Here is a 26,894-nt window from a genome sequence, read left to right on the forward strand (position 1 = left end):
GTCTGAAAAAAATCTTTGCTAGGGGGATGCGAGAGTTTTGCAAGAGACAAAAAAAATTTATTAAATAAATAAAATTTCTCCCACACCGAATTTACGCCCCACCACCAAGTCCCTTTAGAGTCTGTGTCATCAAACATCAAAACGTTGGTAAAACTTTACAAAGAGGTTTGGGTTATGAACATTAACTATATTAATTAACATAATGTATAATCATATAATGTAATCGTTTTTTTTATATATTTGTGTAGCTATTTCCTACAAAGACTGGCAGATACCATCAGTGTTGGGGAAAGTTACCTTTAAAAGTAATGCATTACAATATTTCGTTACTCCCTAAAACGTAACCAATCACGTAAGTTACTTTTTATGTAAAGTAATGTGTTGTGCGTTTAATGCTTTTTAAATATGAGAAAGGCTTGATTGTTTTAATATAATAATATTTATAGCAATGTAAAAGCCCTTTCACATTAAAAAGTGTAATGAATAAACCTCAAGCTGAAGGAAAAGTAAATTGACGTCTGTACAGTAGAACACAGGAGAAGAAGTTTCAACACGCTTCAGCAATAAAATAAAAACAATGAAGCACAATTGTTAGTTCATCTTAAGTCATTTTTGCTTATTAATGTGGTCGAACTGGATCATCAATGGTCAGCAACAGAGACACTGGTTAATAAAATGCGATTAGATACATTTGTGTTATTTAACATATTTAATTATTGCAGGTTTGCTTTATATTCTGAGTTTGCATTTCAAGGTTTTAATTCATTTTGATGAATACTATATCTGTTTTTGTGAGTGGGATGAATTAATCAACATTCAAATTTAGTTTAGAACCTGTAATATCATGTTCACACAGAGCACACAACGACTCTGTACTTCTGATTTCTCTCAATATGGGGACAGGAGACTTCTCAGTCAATAAATGGGAAAACAAAGTAACTGGCATTACTTTTTTGAAAAAATAACTTTCTTGTAAACTAAAAAGTAATGCGTTATTTTGCTAGTTACTTGAAAAAAGTAATCTGATTATGTAACTCGAATTACTTGTAATGCGTTACCCCCAACACTGGACACCTTATCCGTCCTAGTTAATTGCACATAACACTACTGTCATAAAAGTAGTAGAATATAGTGCAAGCAAACTGTAACTACCTTTTATTTGCCTCCTGTCACATAACTCTTCTTCATACATTCATCAGTGTGGTCCAGCAGCTCAAATAGTGTCATGAAGGTGGAGAGAGTCAACAAGGAACCGAAACGTTTCCGTAATATGCTTTGGTGATATTCATTTCAACATAAATTGATTTGAAAAATTTCTGTAAAGTTTCACCATCATTGTTCGTCCCAGTTGCACGAGAGAAGTAGACTACAGCACTGTCATGATGTTATTTAACATCTAGGAACAATTAAACGAACATCCAGTCTAATGCAGCTCAATCTGTCCATTATGACGCCATCACACGCATTTAGAACAGAACAATGGGAACAAATAAGGATTCAGTATTCAGTATGGAAACACTAAACAAAAAGCTAAAATCAAAACTTCCAAAGGTTTATAATTTTATCACATCAGCTAATTAATTTTCAATCTTATTGTATAAAAATATCCAGGATGAAACAGGGCAGCATAAGCATCGTTCATCACAGACCACCATAAAAGACCACTGAACTTCAAAAAGTCAATTTTGTGACTTTTACAGCAAAAAAAAAACGTGTTATAGGCCATTATATTTTTTATTGGACAGTGATATTCACTCATGCCTGACAAATATCCATCAGCACTGATACAAATCAATGTACTTTTTAATGATGTATAGTCATTTAGGAAATCACAGATTTCTGTGCAATCTAATTATATAACATTTAGGAGATAATGTAAGTGTACAATAGTTTTACAAATGAATTTCAACTTGTTTTTAAATTACATTACTTTCTATTCTTTTGATATAAATGACTTATCATTTAGAAATTGCTCATGTTCTGTGTAATTTTTCAGCACTCCGGAGGCAATATTATTTGGTATTCTGTTAACATTGATTCATAAAGAATCTATGACTTATATTTGACACTTTATTGATGCATGAGGTGCATGAGGTGCATTCAGTTGGTGAGTGGTGGTAGTTTGGTTCTGGATGAAGGCATCTGGCCATTGTTCTCCTGCTTGAGCCTCTGGATCTCCAGTCGCTGAAACTGGATGATCTTCTCTGCTTCTTCTAAACTCTGCTGCGTCATCAAGCCGTTCCTCCCTGCTGAAGCTGCACCTGAAGCATCAAAGAAATGTGGCTGAGAACCTCGAACATGAACACCAATGATGTCACGGCCCATTTTTACCCAGGTTTATCCGAAACCCATAGATTAGACATCGGTCACCTCTCGTGATAGCAGAGCTCTTGTTAAAGCTGCTTTGACTCTCAGAGATGTGCAGCTGCATACGGACAGTGCGCAGCTCCTGACGCAGATCATTGATCTCTTTCATAAGAATGACATTGTCCTGGACACAGATGACAGATGTGAGATCTTTCATGCAGTGATTGAAGGAACACTGAATGTGAAACACTCATAGTATGAATACAACAACCTTTGCATACTGATACACTGGAATCTTTATCTCCAATGTACTATTAATTTCTTTTTCCACATTAACTGCACACTGTTATTTGTTTCTCTCACCTTCATGAGCTTTGTATTGTTGGCCTGGAGGACGTTCGTGTCTCTGGTGAGCTGGTTCTTCAGTGTGGTGATAATCTTCTCATAGTGCTCCCTCTGTCTGTGGTTTTCCTTCTGGATATCCGTGTCCACCGCCACTTTCTCTACCTACAGTCACACACCAGACAAGCTCCATTCACTGGAAATCAAAACAGCACCAATAATGACCCAAATGTATTGATCTTACCACATCTGATGGCTCAACGTAGCATTTATAGAGCTCTCGGATGTGTTCCTTTAATCTTTTTGGGTCCTGAATGAATTCCACACATGTGTGAAGGTCAGCTTTAAATCTCTGTACCAGAACCCCAATGTCCTGCAACTGAAGAAGACCACAGCAGGCCAGTCATTGTCTAGGAAATATAGTGAAACTAGGGTATCGGCATTTCAATTTCAATTAAAAACTGTAAACAAAAAGCAAAACAAATAAAACAAAAAACAAATAAGTACTGTTAAATGTAACCTTTAAAGTAAATCTACAAAATAATGCTTTTTAATAATTTCCAATTTTTCATACTGTACATTATAATGTATGATATACATAATTTGTTTCTAAATTCACTTGTATTTAACACAGCTAATGTCAGTTTTTAGGAATTTTTTATTATTAAATTATTTTAAATGACTCAAACTCAGACCATGCAAGATTCTTCATCAGTACAGAGTTGGAGAAATGTAACATTACATAACTTGCTCTCCAGTGGATCCACTGCAGTAACTGGGTGCCGTCAGAATGAGAGTCCAAACAGCTGATAAAAACATCACAATAATCCACACCACTCCAGTCCATCAGTTAATGTCTTGTGAAGTGAAAAGCAGGGTTTATAAAAAACGAATTTCTCATAAGGACTTATTAAGAGCCCATAATCCATAATAACACTTAAAGAACACCCGTTGTCCTCTCACATCGAAATCCACCAACATATTTTTTTAGAACTGTTTGAGACTGTTTTTGCTTGATCTCTGCACATTTCTCTCCTGATTCAGACATAGCTGACTTTTTCACTGAAGAAGGCAATATTATTAGAGGGCTCACGTTTTAGCACATTTGAATCTTTTAGCACAGTTTGAAGTTAAAAACATGTCAATGAATTTGTTTCTTATAAACACACAGCTTTTAATCCTGTGGATTATTGTGAAGTTTTTATCAGCTGTTTGGACTCTCATTCTGGCGGCACCCATTCACTGCAGATGATCCACTGGTGAGTAAGTGATGTAATGCCGAAATTCTCCAAATCTGTTCAGATGAAGAAACAAAGAATATATTGGATGGCCTGAGGATGAGTAAATTTTTAGCAAATTTTAATTTTTGGGTGAACTGTTCCTTTAAAGAAAATATTCTATGTTCATGTAGCTCAATTGGTAGAGCACTGCATTATCAAGCGCAAGGTTGGGGGTTCGATTCCCTGGGAACACATGATAGGTAAAAATTGCATAAATTTAATTTAATGAAAATGTTAAATGTACATGGGTAGTATCTATGACTACTAAGCAATTGTGATGACAGAAGGTTCTAAATTGAATGAATGATCACTCATCTGTCGGGTAGCAGAGTCTACTTGAAACCAACAGCACAGTGACATGGAGACCTGTTGTGCCAGTGTGAACCCTGAAGATGTCCAGTGCAGTACACATACTAACCTTCCTCATTTCTTTGTGCATTTCTTTGTCTTTGGTTTTCAATTTTAAGTTCAGTTCAGCAATTTGCAGCTCCAGCTGTGTGTTCGTCTTATGGAACTCCTTCAGCTCTCCTTCCATCTGAAACACACATCTTTTATCACACTGTTTCATAACACTCATTTTGTAAATGTAAAGTGATTTTTATTTACATATGTGACTGTTCTGTAACACATTAATTTATAATGAATGACATATGTTTTTGCTATTATTGAATGCTACTCTTTAGCGATATAGTGCACAACATGATGTGGCTCAGGAAGAAAGGGCTGAATAAAACATGGCAACTTGAAGGGATGACACATGGCACATATGCAGTAAAACGTGTCCCACCTCCAGCATTTGCTCCTTTAGCTCTTGGATTTCGTTCTCTTTTGGCTCAATCTGCTCTTCCATATATTCAGCCCTGAACTCCATCACTTCAATTGTTTTGTTAAGTGTGTCATTCTTCTTTTTTAGCTCATAGATGCTCTTTTCCTGTTGAGACAGAACCAATTTTAGTCTCATGTTCTTTTTCCTAGTATCTGAAACTTAAAGGGTTAGTGAACCCAAAAATCTAATAAGCCCATAAGTTACTCACCCTCAAGTCATCCTAGGTGTATATGAAGAATCGAGAAGAATCCAGTCGGAGTTATATATTTTTTTTTTTTGATCTTTCAAGCTGTTTCATGGCACTCAGCAGGTGTTGCAATGCATCAGTAAAAAAGAAGTTAATTAAAAAGCATCCATCTATAAAAAAAAAAGTGTCTCACATGGCTCCGGGGGATGAACAAAGTCCTTCTGTAGTTAATTGACGCGTTTTTGTAAGAAAAATATCCATATTCAAATGTAATAATGAATTTATCCGCTCAGAGTTGTACACTGAAGCAGTTCTAGGTGAATGACTTACAGTTTGAGGTCAGTTTTGAGCATGCGCCGCTCAGAAGTGACGCACACGGAAACAGTGGAGAGATCAAAACAAAACAACAGTTACTAATTCGAAGAACAAAACAAGGATTTATAAAGAAGAATATCAGAGGATATCGATATAAGCCAAGAGGACATTGGTTTTCCTTTGCTAAAGTAAGGGAACTTTGCTACCTTTGCTCCTGTCAATAAAGGTTGGTTTTCAAGAGACTCACCAGCACATGAGCAACGCTGACCTCATACTTCATCAGCTAGAGCTACTTCTGTTTACAACAGTGAGCGCATGCTAGATTATAGTGATTATTACATTTTTAATATGGATATTTTTCTTACAAAAACACATGGATTCGCTACAGGAGGACTTTGTTCACCCCCCAGAGCCGTGTGAGACACTTTGTTTTTTATGGAAGGGCTCTTTTTATTTAACTGCTTTTGGACTGATGCATGCAACACCCACTGAGTGCCATGTAACAGCTTGAAAGATCAAAGACCGACTGGATTCGACCAATTTTCATTTTTGAGTGAACTAACCCTTTAAATATACTGACTCTGAGTTCATGTATCAGATCTGGAGTCTGTCAGATGGCATGGAGAGACAATACTAAATCAGTTTTTGTCCATATAAAATAAACTAATTAAGCCTCTGTGATTGATTTTCAATCCATAATACATTCATTCATTGACAGTGTTTGCTTGCACATTTTCCCCTCAATCAGGTGCTGCTGGAATGAAACCTTGTAATGAGTTAGCATTTCTGAACTTCAATTCCATCATCCTGAAGTCAAAAGGTTTCTATGAAGCAGTGAATTTCCCATTTTAAAATCTTTCAATAACTGTTTAGACATCTAAATGTCGTAAAATGAACAGGGATACAGAGGAGTTACTTGACTTGGTTTTGCTCATATCGTCATGAGCTGGGTTCATGTGTTCTCACCTTGTCCTGTATGATCCCATCTCTCTTCTGAATTGCAGTCTTCAGCCCAGTGATGTCGTTCTCTAATGCTTTGATCACCGACTGCAGCTTCTGCACTTCCTGCTTCAGCTTCTCGATCTCCAAGTTCCTGTTTTCAATTTCCCTCTGTAGGACATGAAACTGTACAACACAACACAAGCTACATAAGGTTCAGCTCCCTCCATTTACACACTATAGTTAGTCCAAAATGCAGCTGCTAGCATTCTTACCCAGCCATGAAAATAAGATCATATCCCCCCACTGTTGTCATCTCTACACTAGCCACTGATTACGTTCATTATTGACTATAAAATACTATTCCTTTGTATTTAACGGACCTTATATCACACTACAGTCCATCATGCTCTTTAAAGAAATAGTAAAGATCTGTGTGTTTGATTTAAAACAAATCCATTCTTAAGGCATTTAAACTTTTAACAGTCGCTTCTGGACAATATGAGTTTATAATCCATAATAACACTTTCAACAGCAAGAAAGTCCATTCTCGGTTTTTCTCTCACATCGAAAGTCCACCAACATATTTGTTTAGAACTGGTTTGGACTATTTTTACTTGTTGAAAGTGCTTGATCTGTGTATATTTCTCTCGAGATTACTTTTTCACTTGATAAATTGTTAGTATTATGGATAAAGGACTCATATTTATGCAGAAGCAACAATTTGCAGTTGATTGATTAATTTGTTTATTACAAACATGCAGTTTTTGGCATCACAAGACGTTAATTAATGGATTGGAGTGGTGTAGATTACTTATTAGGGCTGTGAATCTTTGGCAAGGCAACGATTCGATTCGATTACGATTCATAGGTTTTCGATTTGATTCAAGAACGATTTTTGCAAATTTAGAACGATTCAATTCAATTCGATTCACAATTAAATTTGATTTGATTCGATTATAACGATTTGATTCTGCATTCACGGGATTATTAAAATGCTTTTACTAAATTCTTTAAATGCTTAGTCAGGGGGCAAATTACAGTAGCATTTATGGTTAGAGAACCATAGGTTAGAAAAAAAAAACAAAAAAAATGAAAAAGCCAGAAACTAAGCCTTTTTTTGCACAGGCCTATCTAAAGGGTAAATGGTCCCACCTAGTGATCAACTGTAAAAAATAACAAATGTTACCTCTTCCCAACAGGGAAAACCACCAACAATCAAGAATCTCACACACACAAACACTATAATTTGCTGTTATACTCCATATAACTCCATATACAAGCCAGAAACTAAGCCTATTTTTGCACAGGCCTATCTAAAGGGTTAATGGTCCCACCTAGTGATCAACTGTAAAAATATATTTTTTTACCTCTTCCCAAAAGGGAAAACCACAAACAATCAAGAATGCATGATTATATGGTGTCATGGCTTTGCAATCAAAAAATGTTGTTATGATGGAAGTCAATGGGGCAAAAACAGCCACCAACAACTAATTAGGGAGAAAAAAATTAAATCTAATGCTGCACAAAAACTAACACTGCATCAAAGCCAATTTTGTTTCTAATCTTTGACATGCCCAAGACTGTGATAAAAGGTAAAAAAATATCCAGTCCACAATCACTTTTTATATTGAAAATATGTAATTTTGTGTGTTTTTTTCCCCAAATCAGTGACATCATTTATGAACTTGGTAATTAAAAAGTTAAAATCTTGGAATTTTTTCAAACATTTGGTAGTTTTGATCAGGACTGAGGTTGATTAATAGATTTATGCAAAAAAAAATGTGAAAAAAATATTTATCTGGTACATTTTTACAGCAGTTTAATTTAGTGGATGTTTTCATCCACGGACAACTCGAAAGGGCAGTGAATTTGCCCAGAGTGTACCGTTGAGTTTTTGAAAAAATTCAAAGCATTTTCCCAAAATATGGGTCAAAATAAGATTTGTCACCAAAAATCATTCCATTAGCTCAAACACAGAGAAAGTTGTGGCCAAAATAAGACTCAACTTTACCCCCTAGTGGACGAAAACGTCCCCCACAACGCACAAGGGTTAAATGCTAGTTTAATGATGCGAGATGGCATCCGTAAAAATGTATGTAAGCCAAGTTTTTAAAAAAGAGCTTAAAGAGTATTATGTATAAGATAAGATTTTGTCACACCAGGGGCGTAGCCATAATTTCAGAAGTGACAGAAATGTCAAATACAATCATTTTATGTATGTAGCCTATATAATAAATATAATAATAATTATAATAATAATTATTATTATTATTTTAAAGGAATTATCTTATTTTTTAATTACTTTTAATTAGCTGTAATAAATCACGGCTGGACAATAATCAATCATTTGTAATCAATATTTTTTTCCTAATGGCAATGATTGTTTTATATACTAGGCTACATTTAATTAGCAAATATTGAAATTTTCTGCACAAAACAAGGTAGAAAATATACTTTATAGTTTCTGTACTGTAATAAATGTCAATAAGCACTGCATCGTTCATAAATGTTTTGTGTTTTTTTTTAGTTTCATCAGTTCTTTCTGCTTTTATTCAGTTTAGCTGCAGATATAGCCTGGCACGTCTATGAGAGCGAGATCGCTTCTCTTTCAGTGTGAAAATGTCTTCATCTCTATTTAACTTTTCCTCTCCATCAGCGAATGATTCTGAGAGAAAACGCGCCAGATGTCTGTTTGCTAATGAAACAAACGCTACTTTCATGCATCTGATTATCAGATAAATCTCGCGCTCTTATTTCAATGTCATTGTTAATGCTGTGGTTAATTTTAAAAGTCTCCTTCGTATATTCGGTTCATCTGCATTGTTTAAAAACATTTATCATTCAGTGGAAAAGTGCGTATGATTTAGACACTTACATTTCTGCTCCGTCCATGCAATAAATACTGCTGTCGAAGGCTCCGGTAACTCCATCGGTAAGATGCAGAGAGCCATTGACAAATTACAGGAAAGTAAAACTACTTCACGTTAGCATTACTGGCCACGAGTCCTATAGATCACACGTCAGCTGCGTCAGAGACGAACGGAGCGCGAGCGCAATCCTGTGAAAGTCTCATCAGGCGGTAAACAGTGGAGCGCGTGAAGGACAGATAAGAGGCACGATTCACGAACACTCTTCAAGGTCTCCATTAATTCGTGCGTGTAGTAATTTAATTTTGAAAGCATTGAATCGCTACCCAGCAAACATTGGTCCGACGGCGACATCGTGTGGCCGGCCAAAAATAGTCGCGGTAGGACGGCATAAATCGGTAGAAATATGTAACACAGAACATTTACTAAAAATGCATTCAGATATGTTTGTACACGTTTATAGTTCTATGAGGTTTCATGTATAATTGTTTCTTTGATTTTTAGATACATGTAGTTCAATATTTACCCGCGTTGTGAATCGGTTGTGAGAGGACGTCTCCTAGTGACGTCATTTACAAGTGCGTAACACGTCCATCATGACCCTCTGTGAAATCCTTGTGGAATATGCAAAAGCTGTGCTTACACCTTGATTAATACTGCAATATTTAATTAAAGTGCACCAAGTAGTTTTTAAGAGGTTTTAAAGAGGTTGTGAATAGACGTCCACTGACGTCTTTTACACGTCTCTTCATGGTTTGTGAAAAGATGTCCAAGCAAGACTAGCAGGGAAAAAAACAATTATATACAAAGTAAATATATTCACTTTATCTTGTTTAAAAAAATTATAATCACAAAGAGCCCAGTGTGGTTAAGTGATTGCAAAGTAATGCTGCAATTTAGTCATTATTTCAACCTGTTTTATGTATTTGTTGTTATTATTTTTATTGAATCTATGCATATACATGTGAAACAGATATATACCCGGTCACAATTTCGGTCTGAGTTGGATGTAAGTGCCAAAACGGTGCTGCCAAGATGTAGACACAAAACGTACTGATATATTTCGTGATATTACAAAATCCCGCGATAGGATAGATTATCTCGAGAGATCCCGCTTTCTTCCGGAAGTTCCTTTCCGGAAGTTCCGGTAAATCAAGCAGGCAACCACCACGAGGAGGAGAGGACTCGAAGAAGAAAAGAGGACTCTGGGAGGGAGATTTGTCGATATAAATTACATAAAATCTACTGTGGGGTAAGTACATTTTGTATTATTTGATTAACGTGCTTGAGTTTTACTTGTTTGACACGAAGGAACCGAGAGAAATGATGCCCACGTTGTCAACTGAAATTCACTGAGTATGGCTAAAATTAGCTAACGTTAGAAGGCTAAAAGTTACTTATATTGATGTAATTTTTATTGGTACGTTTTGATGAATTATTCCGGGGATATTATAGCTCTCCTGTCTTATCAGAAATGTCCTGTTCACTTTCTCACAGTTACACATCTAAACGTTAGTTAAGGGTGTTTCTCAAGGGCATCACATTAAAGCATAACACCTTTTGTACAATAAAAATAAAATCTAATGCTTGTTGATTACCTTTTTTTCTAATGTTTCATTCATGATTCATTCATCTTGGTCAAAGGATTTTTTTTTTTTTTTTTTTTTTTTTTTTAGCTGTAGACCATAAAGATATTTTGAAAATAAGTGCATGTCATTTATCTCAAATGTTTTATTTTATTTATTTTAAAATACATGTATTCTCTTCCCTCAGATGCTGTGAAGAGGTGGAGACTCTGAATGGGATGTAGCAATGGCAGAACACCTGAAGCTCGCTCCAGGAAGAGATGGGGGTGGAGGTTACAAGAAATAAGCCAAACAACTGTAATTTGTTTAAGGGATAGTTCATCCAAAAATGAAAATAGTCATAATTTTCTCACCCTCATGTTACGATCATAATAATTTTTCCTACAGTGGCAGTTAATGGATTGTGATATCTGCTTGGTTACAAACATTCTTCCAAAAATCTTTGTGTTTATAAGACAACTGTGTAAGTCAATGACAAGATTGATAAAGAATTGATAAAAAGAAACCATCTTTTAACATTCTAGTAGAAAACATTCTCAGAAATGTAATATTTTAATTAATGTCTATACAGTTTAAAATCATTTACACCACTTTGATTTTATAAATAGCAATGATTTCAAACATATTTTATGATGAGGATCTTATGTTTTATGATTTTCTTGTCACATGACAACAATGGTTCCTGCAAGGTGTTTATGCCACATGTTCAAATATTAATAATATTCTTAATATTATATGATTAAAGTATTTTAAAATACATGCAATTTATATTGATTTATATTATATATTAAAAACATTAATAAACAAACACTGCAAATATAAATTTTTAACAATAATAATGGACTTTAAGATTGAGTATTTCAGCACTTTTTATTCAGTGATGCCCCTCATTAAATCATATTTCTGATGAAAAAAATGGTAGGCCTGTAAACTTATTTCAGAAATCCAAAATGGATACAAAGATAACATTGAATTTTTTTTTTTTAAATATAATATCATCTTTAAGATTCTTATTTGTCATTGTCCCAGTAATGCAAACATGAAAACAATATGGTCAGAACACAGAAAGGTATACGGGTTTGAAACATGAGGGTTAGTAAATGTAAGAATTTTCCCTTTATATAATAATACAGTATTTTGTAATTAGTATTTTAGTTTGGTTAACAGATGCTAAACTGTTCAAAAACAATAAAATGTGCTAAATCAGAACATGCTTCTTTTTTTGCATATGTCCACAAATAATGTGTTATTGTTTGTGATGTACACGTGATTAAGATGTTTTATGGACGTTCATGTCTGACTCGACCGATCTTGAACTTTTGACAAGATGTTTTAAACCTCAAGACATAATTGATTGCCTTGCACGATGTTACACAGTGGGTGTGTGATTATTTTATATGCAGGCTTATAAATACAAACTTAAACTATGCAGCAACGCATTTAAAAATCCAGAAGACAACGACGTCCAGAAATCGACGCACTTAGACGTCCAGAAGACGACACATTTAGACGTCCAGGGACGTGCAGAAAAGACGTGCAGTTCACGTCTAGAAGACGTCAAAGACGTCGGTTCAACTTTCATTTTGGAACTATTTTTCAACCATGACGGGACGTCTCGGATGGACGTCTTTTCAACGGTCAATAGACGTCCAAATGTTTGCTGGGTATAGAAATCGCGATTCATTCGATTCTTAGCATTCTAAATCGATTACTGTCCAAGATCGACGATTCTCGATTCAAAAATCATGTTTCAAGATCGATGCATATGAATCGACAGGGTTTATAATCGATGCATCGAGAAAATGAATGAATCGTTACACCCCTATTACTTATGGATTATTGTGATATTTTTAGGATCAGTTTGGACTCTCTTTCTGACTTGGACTCTTGGATGGCCTGAGAGTATATTTTCAGAATTTGTTCTTTTTATGGTGAATTGTTCCTTTATTATTATTATTCCTAAGGTTCTAAAATGATTGACTCTTGATAGTATCAAGGATTTCAAGTCTACTTAAAGAGGTAAAGATTTTCATGACTCTAGAATTCCCTTCCTGATCATGTTTGGGGCTCAGAAACACTCTCTCTGTTTAAATCTAGATTAAAGATAAATCGCTTTTGCCTTGCTTTGATCACCTTTTGCCTGCACTAATTCTTCTCCATTTTGCTTTTCTCTTTCTATCGTTAACTGCAGACTGATCCAGTTCTAGTTTGTATTCAGCCTTTGCAAAGACTAAATATGATGCCAACTTTAAATGGAAATAAAAAACTGTCAAATCTTATCCTTATACTGTAATAATTACAAGCATAACCTGTAATCGACTGAATACTGAATATGTTAACTAATCACAAAACACGTATTACATCTAATAGCTGTACTGTATATTACTGCCATATAGACATTGATACAACTGATAGCAAAATACTTATTAATTATAACATTGAAACTTACATTTTCTGAAACATTGTGTATTATGAAAAAGCATTATACAAATAAACTTCAACTGAATTCATTTTTCATTGTTTATACATAGTATATTTGAAGTGAAGAAGTCAAAACCGACCTGCTTTGTTGTGGTATCTAGTTCCACTTTGAGCCTAGTGTTGGCCTTTTTTTCTTCTTTAAGATTTTGCTCGTATTTCAAGCGGATCTCATGGATTTCCATATCTGCGTCCTCTTCCTCCTGCTTTATGTATTCATCAAATTCCCGAACCTTCTGCTGGCATTCATCCTGATACTGCAAGTTGGAAAGAAAAGAATGTGATATTTTGTTTGAAAATTATTATTTCATCTTAAACTTCAAACTTTTTTTGTTTTTTGCCAATGCTGGGGTAGATATGCAGAGACTCCAAACATTATTGAAAAGAGTGGCCAGTAAATGATTCAGCATCTCCTTTTGTGTTTCACAGAAGCAGTACTGGTTTGTAGCATGAGATGATAATATTTCTCAGTTGACTTTACCTGGGTGACCAGCATCATTTTCTCCTCCAGCTTGGCCTCATAAGACTGCATCATCTCCTCCAGGGCTCGGGTCTTGCTCTCCTCCACACTGTGCAGCTGCTGCTCATATTCCTGCTGAACTTTATGAAGCTTCAGTTGCAGCTCCTGGTATTTCTCATACTCCAGCATGAGCTTCTGGTTATTGCTCGACTCTGTGAAGAGCAGCTTCAGTTAGTCTTAATAGGCTAATGCTGAGAGGGGTTCTGACTGGTTCTGATGATAGTAAAGGTTTACATTACAACCAAAATGACATTAACGCTTATTGAAAGAAATGTAGACACAATGTATATCAGTTCTATATTAACTAATATTCAGTCAAGCGTGAAAACTAGATAACTCAGTGATTCTCAACCAAGGGCCCAGAACCACTTGGAGACACAAGCGAGCCTCAGCAAAATGTTGGTATCAAGATAGCTTAAAATGGTTTTAAAAAAACAACCTTCAAAATACGCTAAAACAACTAAAAAACAAGACATATTTCTTATGTTAATTTGTTCCAGTGGTCTTGGGAAATTTGGTTAATGTATACAGTATACTATATATGTGTACTGTTATTGCTATATTTTAAAGGTATGATTTCCACATGGAAAAGTCATGGAAATTTCTAGAATGTATTTGACATTTTCTAGCTTTGTAAAACAAAAACTGCTATTTGTGCATAATAAAATATAAATATTATCCTGTAGCTAACTCAAATGTGAACCCCATAATTGTGAACTTGTGGACCCCATAAAGACATTGTACATACTTGTAAATATTTCAAATGTATATTGAATTTTTATTATTTTAAATAGACTCCTAGTTTCTTTATGTTTCTAGTTTCAATGTTTGAAAACAAGAAGTTTTGTCATTACAGTAAAAATATTAGCCTACATGGGTGTCCTTCTAATATTGTGTTGGACGATGGGGGCTTTGGAGTTTAAACTGTTGAGAACCACAGCTTCAACTAGTGGTGTAAAGGTTTTTCATTAAAGGTAAATTAATATCCAATGCCCGTAGCATAGTGATATACTGTATAAAGCGCAGCTGACACAGAAAACACCTTTAAACCAAGCAACTTTCCAGCAACTTAAAAAAGAAAAACAAAATCTGTCGAAGGAGCGTTTTCGCTCTGATTGCAAGGATTCCAATTAGAACAACATGGAAAACCACATTTTTGTTAAAATGAATGAAATATGTTTTGGTTACCCATGTCCTGCTGCTCTTTATCATGTTTCTCTAAGACTTCTGAGAGAGCTTTAACATGGTCTGCTTGCTGTTTCTCCTTCTCTGCTTTCAGGATCTGTAATAAAAAAGAAACATCTTAAGTTTAATAAGCCATTGTTTTCCAGAGTAAGAATGGTTTTCATGTTGAATCTCTCGACACTGACCTCTTTCTCAGCATTAAGCGAATTGATCTGTTGGATACATTTTTCAGTGAGTTCATTGATCTTCTCTTTGTATTCAATGTCCCTGAGGCTGAGCTGGTACTTGTTCTCCTCCTGGAGCTCTGTCACTCGTGCGTTCAGGTCCAGCATTATTTTATTCTGCAGGACGGTTCGACACAAGATGAAAAAAGGCTGCAGGTGCTCTTGTGGTTTACAGCAGGAAAGTTCTGTGTTCATTTTCCAAAATGTTTCCTACATTTTCTCTTAAACTCCATGTGTTATGCAGTGTTGAGATAGTTTAAAGCTTAACCTTAAGTTTGTTTCAAGCTTAAAATGACCAACACAAAGGAAAAAGATTACCTTTTCCTCAAGGTCTGATTTGGTGATGAGGATCTCTTCTGCATATATTAATTCCTTCTCTCTTTTCAGCCCTTGCCCCTCTTTGTCAATGATTTTCCAGATAAAAAGACAGCTGTCTTCTGAGACAGTTATGAGGAACTGGTCATCAAAAGTGATAACCATCTACGGACACAAGACATAAAAATAAGAATGAAAAATATGCTTGACTTCTGACAAAGAGCTCACATTCCAGTGAATTTTAGCAGTACAAACCTTAGTGACAGGGCCAGCATGGGCTTGGTACTCTATCCAGTCATTCTGGATGGGTAGAGGGTATCTGATGGCTCTCACAGTCCCAGTGGAAGTTCCAATGAAGAGCACTCGTCCTGAACGAGACATGGCAACAGTGGTGCAAACCACATCACCGGTACGCACTTCCTTAAGGATCTGCAGCAAGAGTATTAACCCACATTTTTATCTTGAGGAATGCCAACTCAGTTAACTACCTTATATCCTCTTTCATGTCCTGGATTCATTGTACTAGCTAATTGAGAATTTAAAACATTTTAATGATAATTTTATGCTCTGTACAGAATGGTGACACAGTAGTGTGAGCATATGAATAAGAAAAAAATACGTTAAAAAAGGCTGTTTATTGAACTATCTATTCTACTAACCACATCTATAAATTCTGAAATACACAGAATACTGAAACCCGGTTAAAACCCCTGTTTAAATGACTGCATTAAAGTACCAATCAGAATCCAGTGGCTTTGGTTTTGAGATGTCAAATGCCCACCTGACAATCCTGGATTTCTTTCAGAGAGCAGTCTGTCCCGACAGCGAAGAATGTCTTTGCGTCAGAGGAGATGGTCACTCCTGTGTAGCTGCATGTCTTGAGGACGCTCTCAGACTCTCGTGCACCGGTGAGAGTATTCCACTCATACACGGCCCCGTCCATGCCACATGACACAAGACGACTGTCATCTGCACTGAATGCTATGGCCCGCACCTGAAGCACAATAACATAGACACTGTTTAAAGACTATTCAGGGAGGCAAAATTTGAACAGTGGATTTCCACATTAAAGATATCTTATTCCACAAAACACACACACACACACACACAGCATTGGAACAGAGATGACAGAGTTTTCAATTCTGGATGAACCTTTCCTTTCAATTTCAGAACACATACTTTTTCATTGTGTCCCTTCATATTTAGGACGTCTTCAAATGTGGTAGTGGAGTAGATGTTGATCACGTTTCCATTGACAGCAGCAAACAAGTGGCCTCCGTGGCTGAACGCACACTGGGGACAAATGCATGGAAAAGTAGCCACCACAGTCAATCCACAACATGCACAGGAATGTAAAACATGAAACTTTGTTATAGCAATGCTTATACAAGAACGATGTTGTATACATTAATAAAAAGATAATAGTAAACTTGAGCAATATGGAGACACACCTCACGGCAACTGCGTACAGTGAACTCCTTGAAAGTCCTGATGTCATCAATGAGCAGAGTCATGAGACGGAGTTTGTCTGAGAATCCCACCAGGATGTAGAGTCCAGTGGGGTGAAGAGCTATGCTGTAGGCTTCCTCCTGGAACTCCTTATACATCTCTAATACACTGGACAACACACACACTCACTGAAACAAAAGCCCTGACAGCTCAGAACTGATGGAATTTTAATAGGTTTAGGGCTGTCAAAGTCCATTTAAAATATAAATTAAATGTGTTTAATAAAAATTATACGTTTTTACATAAGGAGTCAGTAAAAATGTTTTATGTTTTACAAAGAAGTTTATTATGCAAGTACTTAACAAGTCTCTATTTGTTTGATCAAAAATACAGTAAGCGACCATTCACAAAGAAAAGGTTTTTCCATTCCAATGCAGTACTTTTCCATTGTTTTTCTATGTAAACTTGTGCTAGACGGACGCGTGCTCCTGTCAAGTTAAAATAATTACATGAAGCGCCACTCATCAATGTCAGTCAAAGTCTCTTTAAGACAAGTCATGTCACTCGGCGGCTATCTTTGAAATGCCTCTCGATCATCCAAATATAAGTCCTATCACTTTGAATGGGGAAACATCAAATTCTCAAAACTAAAACTCTAAATTTCATATTTGAAATCACCATAGAAATCAATGAAATAAATGTTGTTACTTTCCTCAAAAAGCTTATTTCTCAGGCTAGATCAGTAAGAACCTGTCTCAGAGAACTCACTGTTTCTATAGCAACTGGGATGCTTCTGTGAGGATTTCCAGTCAGGATTTAGACCATATCATAGTACTGAGACTGCTCTCCTTAGAGTTACAAATGACCTGCTCTTATCATCGTGGTTGTATCTCTCTATTAGTTTTATTGGATCTTAGTGCTGCGTTTGACACAATTGACCACAACATTCTTTTGCATATACTAGAACACTTTGTTGGCATTAATGGAAGAGCATTAGCATGGTTTAAATCGTACTTATATGACTGCCATCCATTTGTAGCATGAAGAGGTATCATATCGATCATAAGTGCAATATGGAGTACCTCAAGACTCAGTACTAGGGCCGTTACTCTTCACGCTTTACATGTTACCCTTGGGAGATATCAGGAAACACGGTGTTGGCTTTGAATGTTATGCTGATGATACTCAGCTCTATATTTCTTCGCGGCCCGGCAAAACATACCAATTCGAAAAATGAACGGAATGCATAGTCAATATAAAAAACTGGATGACGAGTAATTTCTTACTGCTAAAAAAACATACGTGCTAATTATAGGATCTAAAAACTCATTTTCACTGCATGTAATAACCTAGAACACTGCCCTTGTGGTGCGGTCTGCCCTTGGTCTGTATATTAGATGCGTGCAGGTTTTAAAAGGACACTAGGCTACATGCTGTTGACTGTAATTAAAGGGATAGTTCATCCTAAAAAAAAATTTCTGTCATTGTTTAATCACTCACATGTTTTCCCATACCTACAGTATATTAATTTCTTTCTTGTGCTGCACACAAAAGAAGATATTTTGAAGAAGCTGATAACCAAAAATTTTGCTGGTCCACATTAACTTTGATAGTAAGGGCAAAAATACTCTGGAAGTCACTGTGAACTGGCAACTGTTTGGTTTTCCACCTTCTTCAAAATAGTGTTTATGTTTAGCAGAAGAAGAAAACTTATTCAGGTTTAAAACTATTTTTGTGTGGGTACATGAAAGTATAAAAAACAAAACACTAACCTATTTTAATTTTTGGGTGAATTATTCCTTTAATGTAAACACCAAACACAAAGAGAAAAATCACAAAATACTCTTGAATGAAAAACTAAAACAGTTGCTTTAATAGGATTAGTGTATATTGTGTTTTATTTTTACTCGTTCATTCAATTTTTTGAATGCTCCTGCTAAATATTGTTGTACCTGAAAAAAACTGTTTATTTTTATTTGTGTATTGTGTGTACTTGTAATGTGTATCTTTGTTTTTTTAATAACAAAGATAAAATAATGATAAAGATTTGTATCTTCTCCCAGTTTTGCCTAAACATCCACCATACTTTTTCAGATTTTGTTACCTTAATGTAACAAGCTTTGTCTTTTTTATAGGAATATTAGTTTGGATATAATGCTCAAACAGCTTGCAAAATAGAAAAACCAACATCAAACAATAATTATATTTCTAAAATAATTTTTTGTTGTTGTCATTTTATCATTTTTGCCATATTGCCCACCCGAACATACAAATACACCCTACCCATGCCACCAACCATCACCCAGCCATGCTGCTGTTTAAATTGTTTTAACTTTAAACCTGTTGGTAGCTTTAAGTACTGAAGTACCTGTATCTTTATGTATTTACTGTATTTTTTGGACTATAAGTCGCACCTAAGTATAAGTCGCATCAGTCCAAAAAATGTCATGACGAAGAAAAAAACTATATATAAGTCGCACTGGACTATAAGTCGCATTTATTAAGAACCAAGCACCAAGAGAAAACATTACCATCTACAGCTGTGAGAGGGCGCCCTCTCGCGGCTGGAGACGATAATGTTTTATCTTGGTTCATGTCAAATTAATTTTGTTAAGTTAGTCGCACCTGACTACAAGTCGCAGGACCAGCCAAACTATGAAAAAAAGTGTGACTTATAGTCCGGAAAATACGGTAATTATTTTTTGTTATTTTTGTAGTGTTTGAATAAAGGGTGGCAGTCTTTCTTAATCAACAGATGTTTTTAGGTGGCTAATTGAGCAAAGTGCTTCCATTTATTTTATTATTATTAGTAGTAGTAGTATTAGTTCAAGAGTAAAATAAAAATATCGGATTGATATCGGAATCGGCAAATAGCCAAAGCTGCGGCATCGGTATCAGAAGTGAAAAAGTGGTATCAGGACATCCCTAGTGAAAACCCATAATAAATGTAGGATTAAAAGATTTAGGCACTTGAGGGAATTTGTGGTAAAATCTACCAAGACACAATTGATACATTTCTAGATCTGGATATTTCTTAAACAACAATAATCTCGAAACATACTTTTCTCAGAGAGTATTAAATACTGGTTTAACAGACATTTACAAGAGCATAAAGACCCAAAACAAAAGGCTCACAGTCTTAAGCTCACTAGATATATTAAAGCACATTGTCTCTTCAACAGAGCTGAACTTACTTGGTCTCAAAGTTCCAGATGCGCACTGAGCGGTCCAGGGAACAGGTGGCGATGAGCGGTTTGCGGATGCAGGTGGATAATCCTGTGATAACGCTGGAGTGGGAGGAGTGGGACAGGTGCTCAAACTGAGCAAACACACCCTGATAAGACAACAGGAGGAAGAGCTGAATTAGTCACAACTGGTATTATGAGTAAAAACAGATCTATGAGTAAAACACCTCTTTTATCACATTAGACATGCTGCTATTACAGGACACTGTGAAGTTGTCATCTTGTTTCTCACAATAGCTCTCTCAGTTTAAAAAAAGACAGACAATAAACTAATAAATAAATAAAATAAAAAAAGAGATTTATCTGAGATGAGCTCAAGATGAGTCTCAACAGCACAGGATTGAGGACTGAGGATTGTATAGCTTTCTCTGTGTGTACAGGTTGAATTTCTTGATGCAGCAACAGACTGAAACAATGAATTTTGGAGTTACTCCTGAGCTCACTTGGCGATATTTAACACAGCAGTATGATCATTTTTGAATGGTCTGATAATTCTCTTATTAAGTTTAGACAGAGCTGGGTAGATTACTTATGAATTGTAATCAGTTACTGTTTTACTAAAGTCAGTAATATAATCTATTATATTACACATTTTTGGTAAAGTAATCTGATTACTTTTGGATTACATTTAGATTAAATTTTTGCTAACCCTTATTTGATATCAAATATATATTGAATTTGCCTAACCTTTTACTATTTTGACAGATACAAAGAAAAATAAAATATTCCAAAAACTATATTTAATTCACCAACAAGAGCCACAATAGCTTATTTTTGAAGTGCAATGAATGGAAAGTTAATATTTAAAAAATACTAACACTAATGTACCCTGCTGTTAGTGTTTGCTAGTAACACTGAATAAAACAAAATCACATCTTATGATTGTAAATTTAGAAAACAGCTACATTACAAAAAACAATATTAATATTGAAAAACATGAAATTAACAGCAAAATCACTGCTAGGTCAAATATTAAATTTAAATATTAAAAATACTAGAAGTGTATATTACTGTATCAATGAAAACATCAAACAATAGCTACATTGCAAACATTAATTTTGGAAAAGACTAAATTCACACAGAAATGACATTTCTATCAATTTCAAAACATAGTAACAATGAGGAAAAGACAAACAATATTACAAAAATTAATATTAAAGAACATGAAACTCACAACAATAACATTGCTTATATACACATTAAAGACCACAGCTTTCCCTATCAGATCCTTTTTTCCCCTCGTATCCCAAAAAATCTGCGTCCACACGAAACCACAAAATCAGAGTCAGAACTGCACTTTCACTGGTCACAGCTACAGGAAACCAACAATAAATATTATTTTCTACCAATTAGATTGCGTTTTATTAAAGTCTACACCTAACCCAATATATATATAATTAAAAGGGTAGTAACCTACCCTTACAGTAATGCAGATACATTAAATATCGTTGTTTAGCATGAGAAAAAGGACGCGACATTGATGTGCGCATGCACAGTAAACCCGGGTAGGAAAATCTGACGGGTAGGATAAAATGTCAGGACACCTGATCCGTGTGGACGAAACTAATTTACGATAAAAAATGTATGCATATACAGCAAAACGCATCTCTGTGTGGACGGGTCCTTAAAGTGCATAAGGTAGTAAAAATGAAGAAAAATCAACATTACATTCCCAGCAATAATTTTGCTAGGTCAAAGATTTCTGTGGACAGCAAATTAATCTGTGGTAGGCAGAGCTTACACTGAACAGATACTTTTTTCTCTTGTCTTGTTTTAAAAACAAAATGATGTCTGTACATCCAGTGATTAAAGGCTGTGTTCCCCTCCATTATCTTGTTGCTGATTTCTTCTGAGTGTGATTCTGACACCCCTCCCCCTCTCTGCCGGAAAAACTCAAAGAATCACGAACGTATATAAGCAGCAGGTTTATTAGGAAAAAATATATCAATGTTAAAAAAGGAAATTTAGGAGAATCAATAATTGTGAACAACTTAATACCGTTGTGTGAATAATATGTAATCATGTAATCCATAAAAAAGTAACTGTAGTCTGATTACGAATATTTTAAAAAGTAGTTTACTCTAATTACAAGTACTTTTTCTGATTATCTGGAATCTGATTATGTAATCTAGATTACATGTAATCCATTACTACCCAGGTCTAAATTTAGATTAAAGACTGGTATTTTGGCCAGAAGTGCTTGTTTAATCGTCTCAATGATGGATTTGTTTCTAACAAACATGCATCTTTTTGCTTCACACTACATTAATTGATGGACTGAAGTGGTGTGGATTACTTGTGGATTATTGTGATGTTTTTATCAGCTCTCATTCTGACGGCACCCATGCACTGCAGAGAGGATCAATTGCTGAGCAAGTGATGTAATGCTAAATTTCTCCAACTCTGTACTGATGAAGAAACAAACTCATCTACATTTTAGTTGGCCTGAGTAAATTTTTAGCAAATTTTCATTTTTGATTGAAGCATTCTTTTAAAGTGCTAAAATTACTAACTGGATATGAATGAAAACTAAAATTGAACTAGGGCTGTGCAAAAAATATAATGTAATTTTAATGCGCATCTCATCAGTAAAGGTGTTGCCAGGTTTTCACAACAATCTCTGTCCAGTTGCTTCTCCAAAGTAGTCCAAAACAAGCTCCCCAATAAAAATTGCATTCCTGGTGGTAAAATACATGCTTAATTGGCGGGGTTGCCTTGGTGAAATTCACATTTTAGCCTAGGCTAATTATCACGCTATTGGGATTGGGGTCACTTCACCCCCACGGACATGAAAAACAACTTGGCAAAACTCGTTCAGGCAGAGTGGCATTTACTACACAGAGCCATGGTTTACTAGCTACACAAAATTGCTTTCAAAATCGGCTATTAAACGCCTGTGATTTTGAAAGTGATTTTATGTAGATTGTCAAAAATAAAAAAAATAACAAAACAAAATTAATTGTCTAAAATGAAAATGAAAATATAGAAATAAAAGCTAATTCTATATATATATATATATAGTTAATAAAAATAAAGAAACTAAATACAATTTTAAAAAGAGGTAAAAAATTAACCCAATTTCTAATAATAAAAAAATAACTAGAATGACAGTGAGGCAGGCGGCACCTTGTTGAGCTCGGCTAGGGACAGGCTGATGCTGTAGAGCTGCCCGCGGTCTGTGCTGGCGGCCAGGGTCTCTTCAGATGGACTGATGCACAGAGTGCTGATTTCCTGCTGCTCTGCAGAACTGGGATCATTGCTGAACAGTTCTGGAGGAATCTTAAGATGACACGACAAAAAAAGCCTTTCAGGATCAACCTGACACGTTCCTGTTAACATTTTTAGAATGAGAAAATATCACGGCACCTTTATTTCTTTGGTCTTCTTATACTGGTCTTCCTCCTCTCTTTTCTCAAACAAGCACACAGTGCCAGGGCCAGCGGAGCAAGCGAAGCCGTTAGAATAACCTACAATGGCTGTCACCCGCGGCAATGTGGAGAAGGTCTCGTTACAGTCCGGCTTTTCTGACTGACTGCACAAATGAAAGGAATACACATTCATGACAGTTTATATGTTAGGCTTTAAAATGTTGCAGATTTAATAGCCATTGTTTTGCCAAATTAATACATAAATACATCATAATGAGATATATATTACATGTACCAGAAAGCTGAATAATTAAAATAATTATTCAGGGTTCTGTGCATATAAACTGGAATAAGACACATTACATATTGGTCCTCAATTATCATGTACATGCTGTATCTATTATTGTCATACTGTATATTACTATTATCACCCTCAATGCATTATAAGGTTTAAGAAAACATGAGATACATGACAGATTTCTCCTGTATTGTATGTACACTGCATGTATGAACTGAAATGAGCAGAAGCACTTGATGTCACAGTTGATTCACTCACCTGTAAAGCTTCTGCACGGGCGTCACATTCATCTCCCAGCGCTGCCGGCCTGACTCAAACATCATCAGCTGACCTGCGTCTGTGCCAGCTACCACCTGCTCCGTGGACACCCAGGTGTGGCACAGGAAGTGATGGGTGTCTGTTTTAAATGTGCTGGACTGTTTCAGGATTTCTCCAGCATAGCGAAAGATCTTGAACACCCCGTTGCCACTCACACAGATCTGTGTGTTGTCCTCAGGGTTGAAGCTGATCTGAGAACGGGAATGGATAGATTGTATTGGGACAGCTTGATCACTGCAGTAATTCTGACCTGTGATCAAGATGACTTTTAACGGTCAGATTAAAATTGAATTAAATAATATGGTTGATCTGCATTATGGTAATTAGAATATGTAAACTAGGATTTTTTTTTTCTTATAGCAAAGGTGTGTTTAACTGAAAATAATGTTACAATAATTTGTTATATTTTGATGAGAAAACCATCGTTTTTCATGTGGAAATGACAGAAGTTTATTCCATGTACTACTTTTAGTTTTATAATTATAGCTATTAATAGTAAATTATCTTTATACAATTTATACATATATATTTCAATATGCATTCATTTGCATTCAAAATCCTGATTTCCTATCATTATTATTACTGTAATATTATTGTTTAACTAATATTTTGAATAAGCTTTTATTTTATATTTTTATATTTAACATTTTAATTTTACATTTAGTTCAAGTTTTAGTTTAGCACTTTTTTATTTTATAGTTTTTAATAATCTTTTATGTAATTGTATAATTTTTATATTTCATTACTATTTAGTTTTGTATATTTCAGTTTAATTTTAGTTCAGTGGAATTAAATACTTAAAATAATGTAATTTAAGTGCTTCACTGTTTTAATATTTTTGAAAAATTAACTAAATTTGATTTATATAAGAAATATTAGAAATTATATTTATAAGAAATTATATTTATGTTTGAAGAACATAAACAATATTTTTTAGGACCATCTAATCTTTTTTTGACATAATTACCCAGATCTTCCCACACATTTTCATTACTCTTTTGCAAAAAATGTATTTAATCCTTTAAACAGTAACAGTAACTAATTGCAACTTTAATTTCTGGTAGGGAGGGGGACGTTTAATTGTCATGAAAATAATGGCACAGTGCCAAACTTCTCCATGGTCCTAAAAACAGACTTTATCTTCTGTTTTTTTCTTTAGATTTTGAAGTGAAATTTTACCATTTTAAGTCCCCTTCCTGCTAAACGTGTTTACCTGGTTTATGGGGCCATCTGTGCTTGTCTTCACAGTGGCCATCACCTTCTTCTTTTCCCACATCCAGAGGAAGAGAGTCCAGTCTGGCCCACCTGCCTGACCGATCAGATACTTGGAGTCAGGGGAAAAGGCCATGCAGACAAACTTGTCCACCGCAGTCTCCCCTCCAGTCAGCACTTTCCTCTTCCTGCTCTGCTCGTACTGGAGATCAAACACAGTGATGGTGGCTTTCTCTACACATTCAGACACAGCCAGATAACGCCTGTTTGTGCTGATGGCCAAGGCCTGCATGCCCTGACTTCTCTCTGTACCTGTGCAAACACAGGAAACAGATGTTGGTCTCCAAACATGGGTTCTTCTCACAGAACATGTCCAAGCCACATTTAATCCCAAAATCAGGAAAAACACTTCACATAAAAATACAACAGGGACATTTCTGTATTAGTGGAGAAAAAATACTATAACACTATTATATATATATGTATTAGAATAATTTTAGAAACTTTTTAAAACATTTATTTAAATCTCGGGAGAACATTAAAACATTTACTGGACTAAAGAAACTTAGGCTTGATCATACAAAAAAAAAAAAAAAAAAAAAAAAAAAAAAAAAAATTCCAAAATATTTTTTAAATATAACGTTAAGTACCAAATATATAACTTAGAAACAGAGATATGATCATAAAAATGAAATTTTATGTTGAATATTGTGAAATATTATTGCAATTTAAGAAAACAGTATTCTTTTTTAAAATAAGTTGAATTGGTGTTTTAATATTAAGCTGTATCTTCAGCAGTGTTACACCAGTCTTCAGTGTAATATAATCATTCAGAAATCATTGAATTATCTGCTGATTTACTATCAATGTGGTAAACAGTTGTCGTGCTGCTCATTATTATTATTATTATTATTATTATACGTTTTAGTTTTTGGAACCTGTAATTGTAAAAAAAAAAAAAAAAAAAAAAGAACAGTAAGTTATATTTATTTTTTAAATGAAATATTTTACAAAATATTTTTTTTTCTATAACAATGTCTTCACTATCGTTTAAAAAAATATATTTAAAGACATCAATCATGAATAAAAGTATTGCTTTATCAAAAAGAAAAAAAAAAAGTTTTAACGACCCCAAACCTTTGACAGATATCTTGTTAGATAGATAGACATAGCCTGTTGTCTCACATCTGAAGCGAATAAAGATTATGATCAAGTTTTGTTTTAAGTTAACTTACCTGGAATGAACTTCTGGCATTTCTGATTGATGTTATAGCGCACACAGTTGTTTCCACACGGAAAAATTACGGTTTGCTCATCAAAATACAATAAATTATTCTTCACGCCTGTCCGCAATCCGAATATATAATGAGACTGTGCCACTACCGTAGCCATCTGTCAAAATTATTAGCCAACACTTTGTAAAAAAGAAAGATTTAAGATGCTTGTTTTGTTTGCTGTGCATCTATCTGACACTGCAGTGTTGATTAGGTCGTTACTATGGTAACAACAAGCGTACGCGTCAGCTTCCTGCAAGAATACAAGCCACGCCCATTTCCCCACCCACCTATCACCTGACAGAAAAAAGTCCCCCAAAACCAAAACCCGGCTTGTCTGTAAACTTCGATGAACA

General features: G+C 35.0%; 1 protein-coding gene across 1 annotated transcript; it reads right to left on the reverse strand.

Annotated features, from left to right (window-relative positions):
* Positions 1-2,089: 2,089 nt before the first annotated feature.
* Positions 2,090-26,708, reverse strand: cfap57 (cilia and flagella associated protein 57). The gene is given in 23 exon segments (XM_026206892.1): positions 2,090-2,261; positions 2,371-2,491; positions 2,671-2,814; positions 2,894-3,028; positions 4,348-4,464; positions 4,717-4,860; positions 6,224-6,382; positions 13,214-13,387; positions 13,612-13,802; positions 14,839-14,932; positions 15,021-15,176; positions 15,378-15,539; positions 15,630-15,803; positions 16,156-16,368; positions 16,554-16,667; positions 16,826-16,991; positions 20,018-20,157; positions 23,195-23,347; positions 23,435-23,572; positions 23,897-24,015; positions 24,018-24,243; positions 25,266-25,576; positions 26,500-26,708. Coding segments are annotated over 23 exon segments (3,669 nt in total). The 5' UTR covers positions 26,657-26,708; the 3' UTR covers positions 2,090-2,100.
* Positions 26,709-26,894: the final 186 nt, after the last annotated feature.

The sequence above is a fragment of the Carassius auratus genome, chromosome 27 (assembly GCF_003368295.1).
Source record: "Carassius auratus strain Wakin chromosome 27, ASM336829v1, whole genome shotgun sequence".
In the NCBI taxonomy this organism is placed as follows: domain Eukaryota; kingdom Metazoa; phylum Chordata; class Actinopteri; order Cypriniformes; family Cyprinidae; genus Carassius; species Carassius auratus.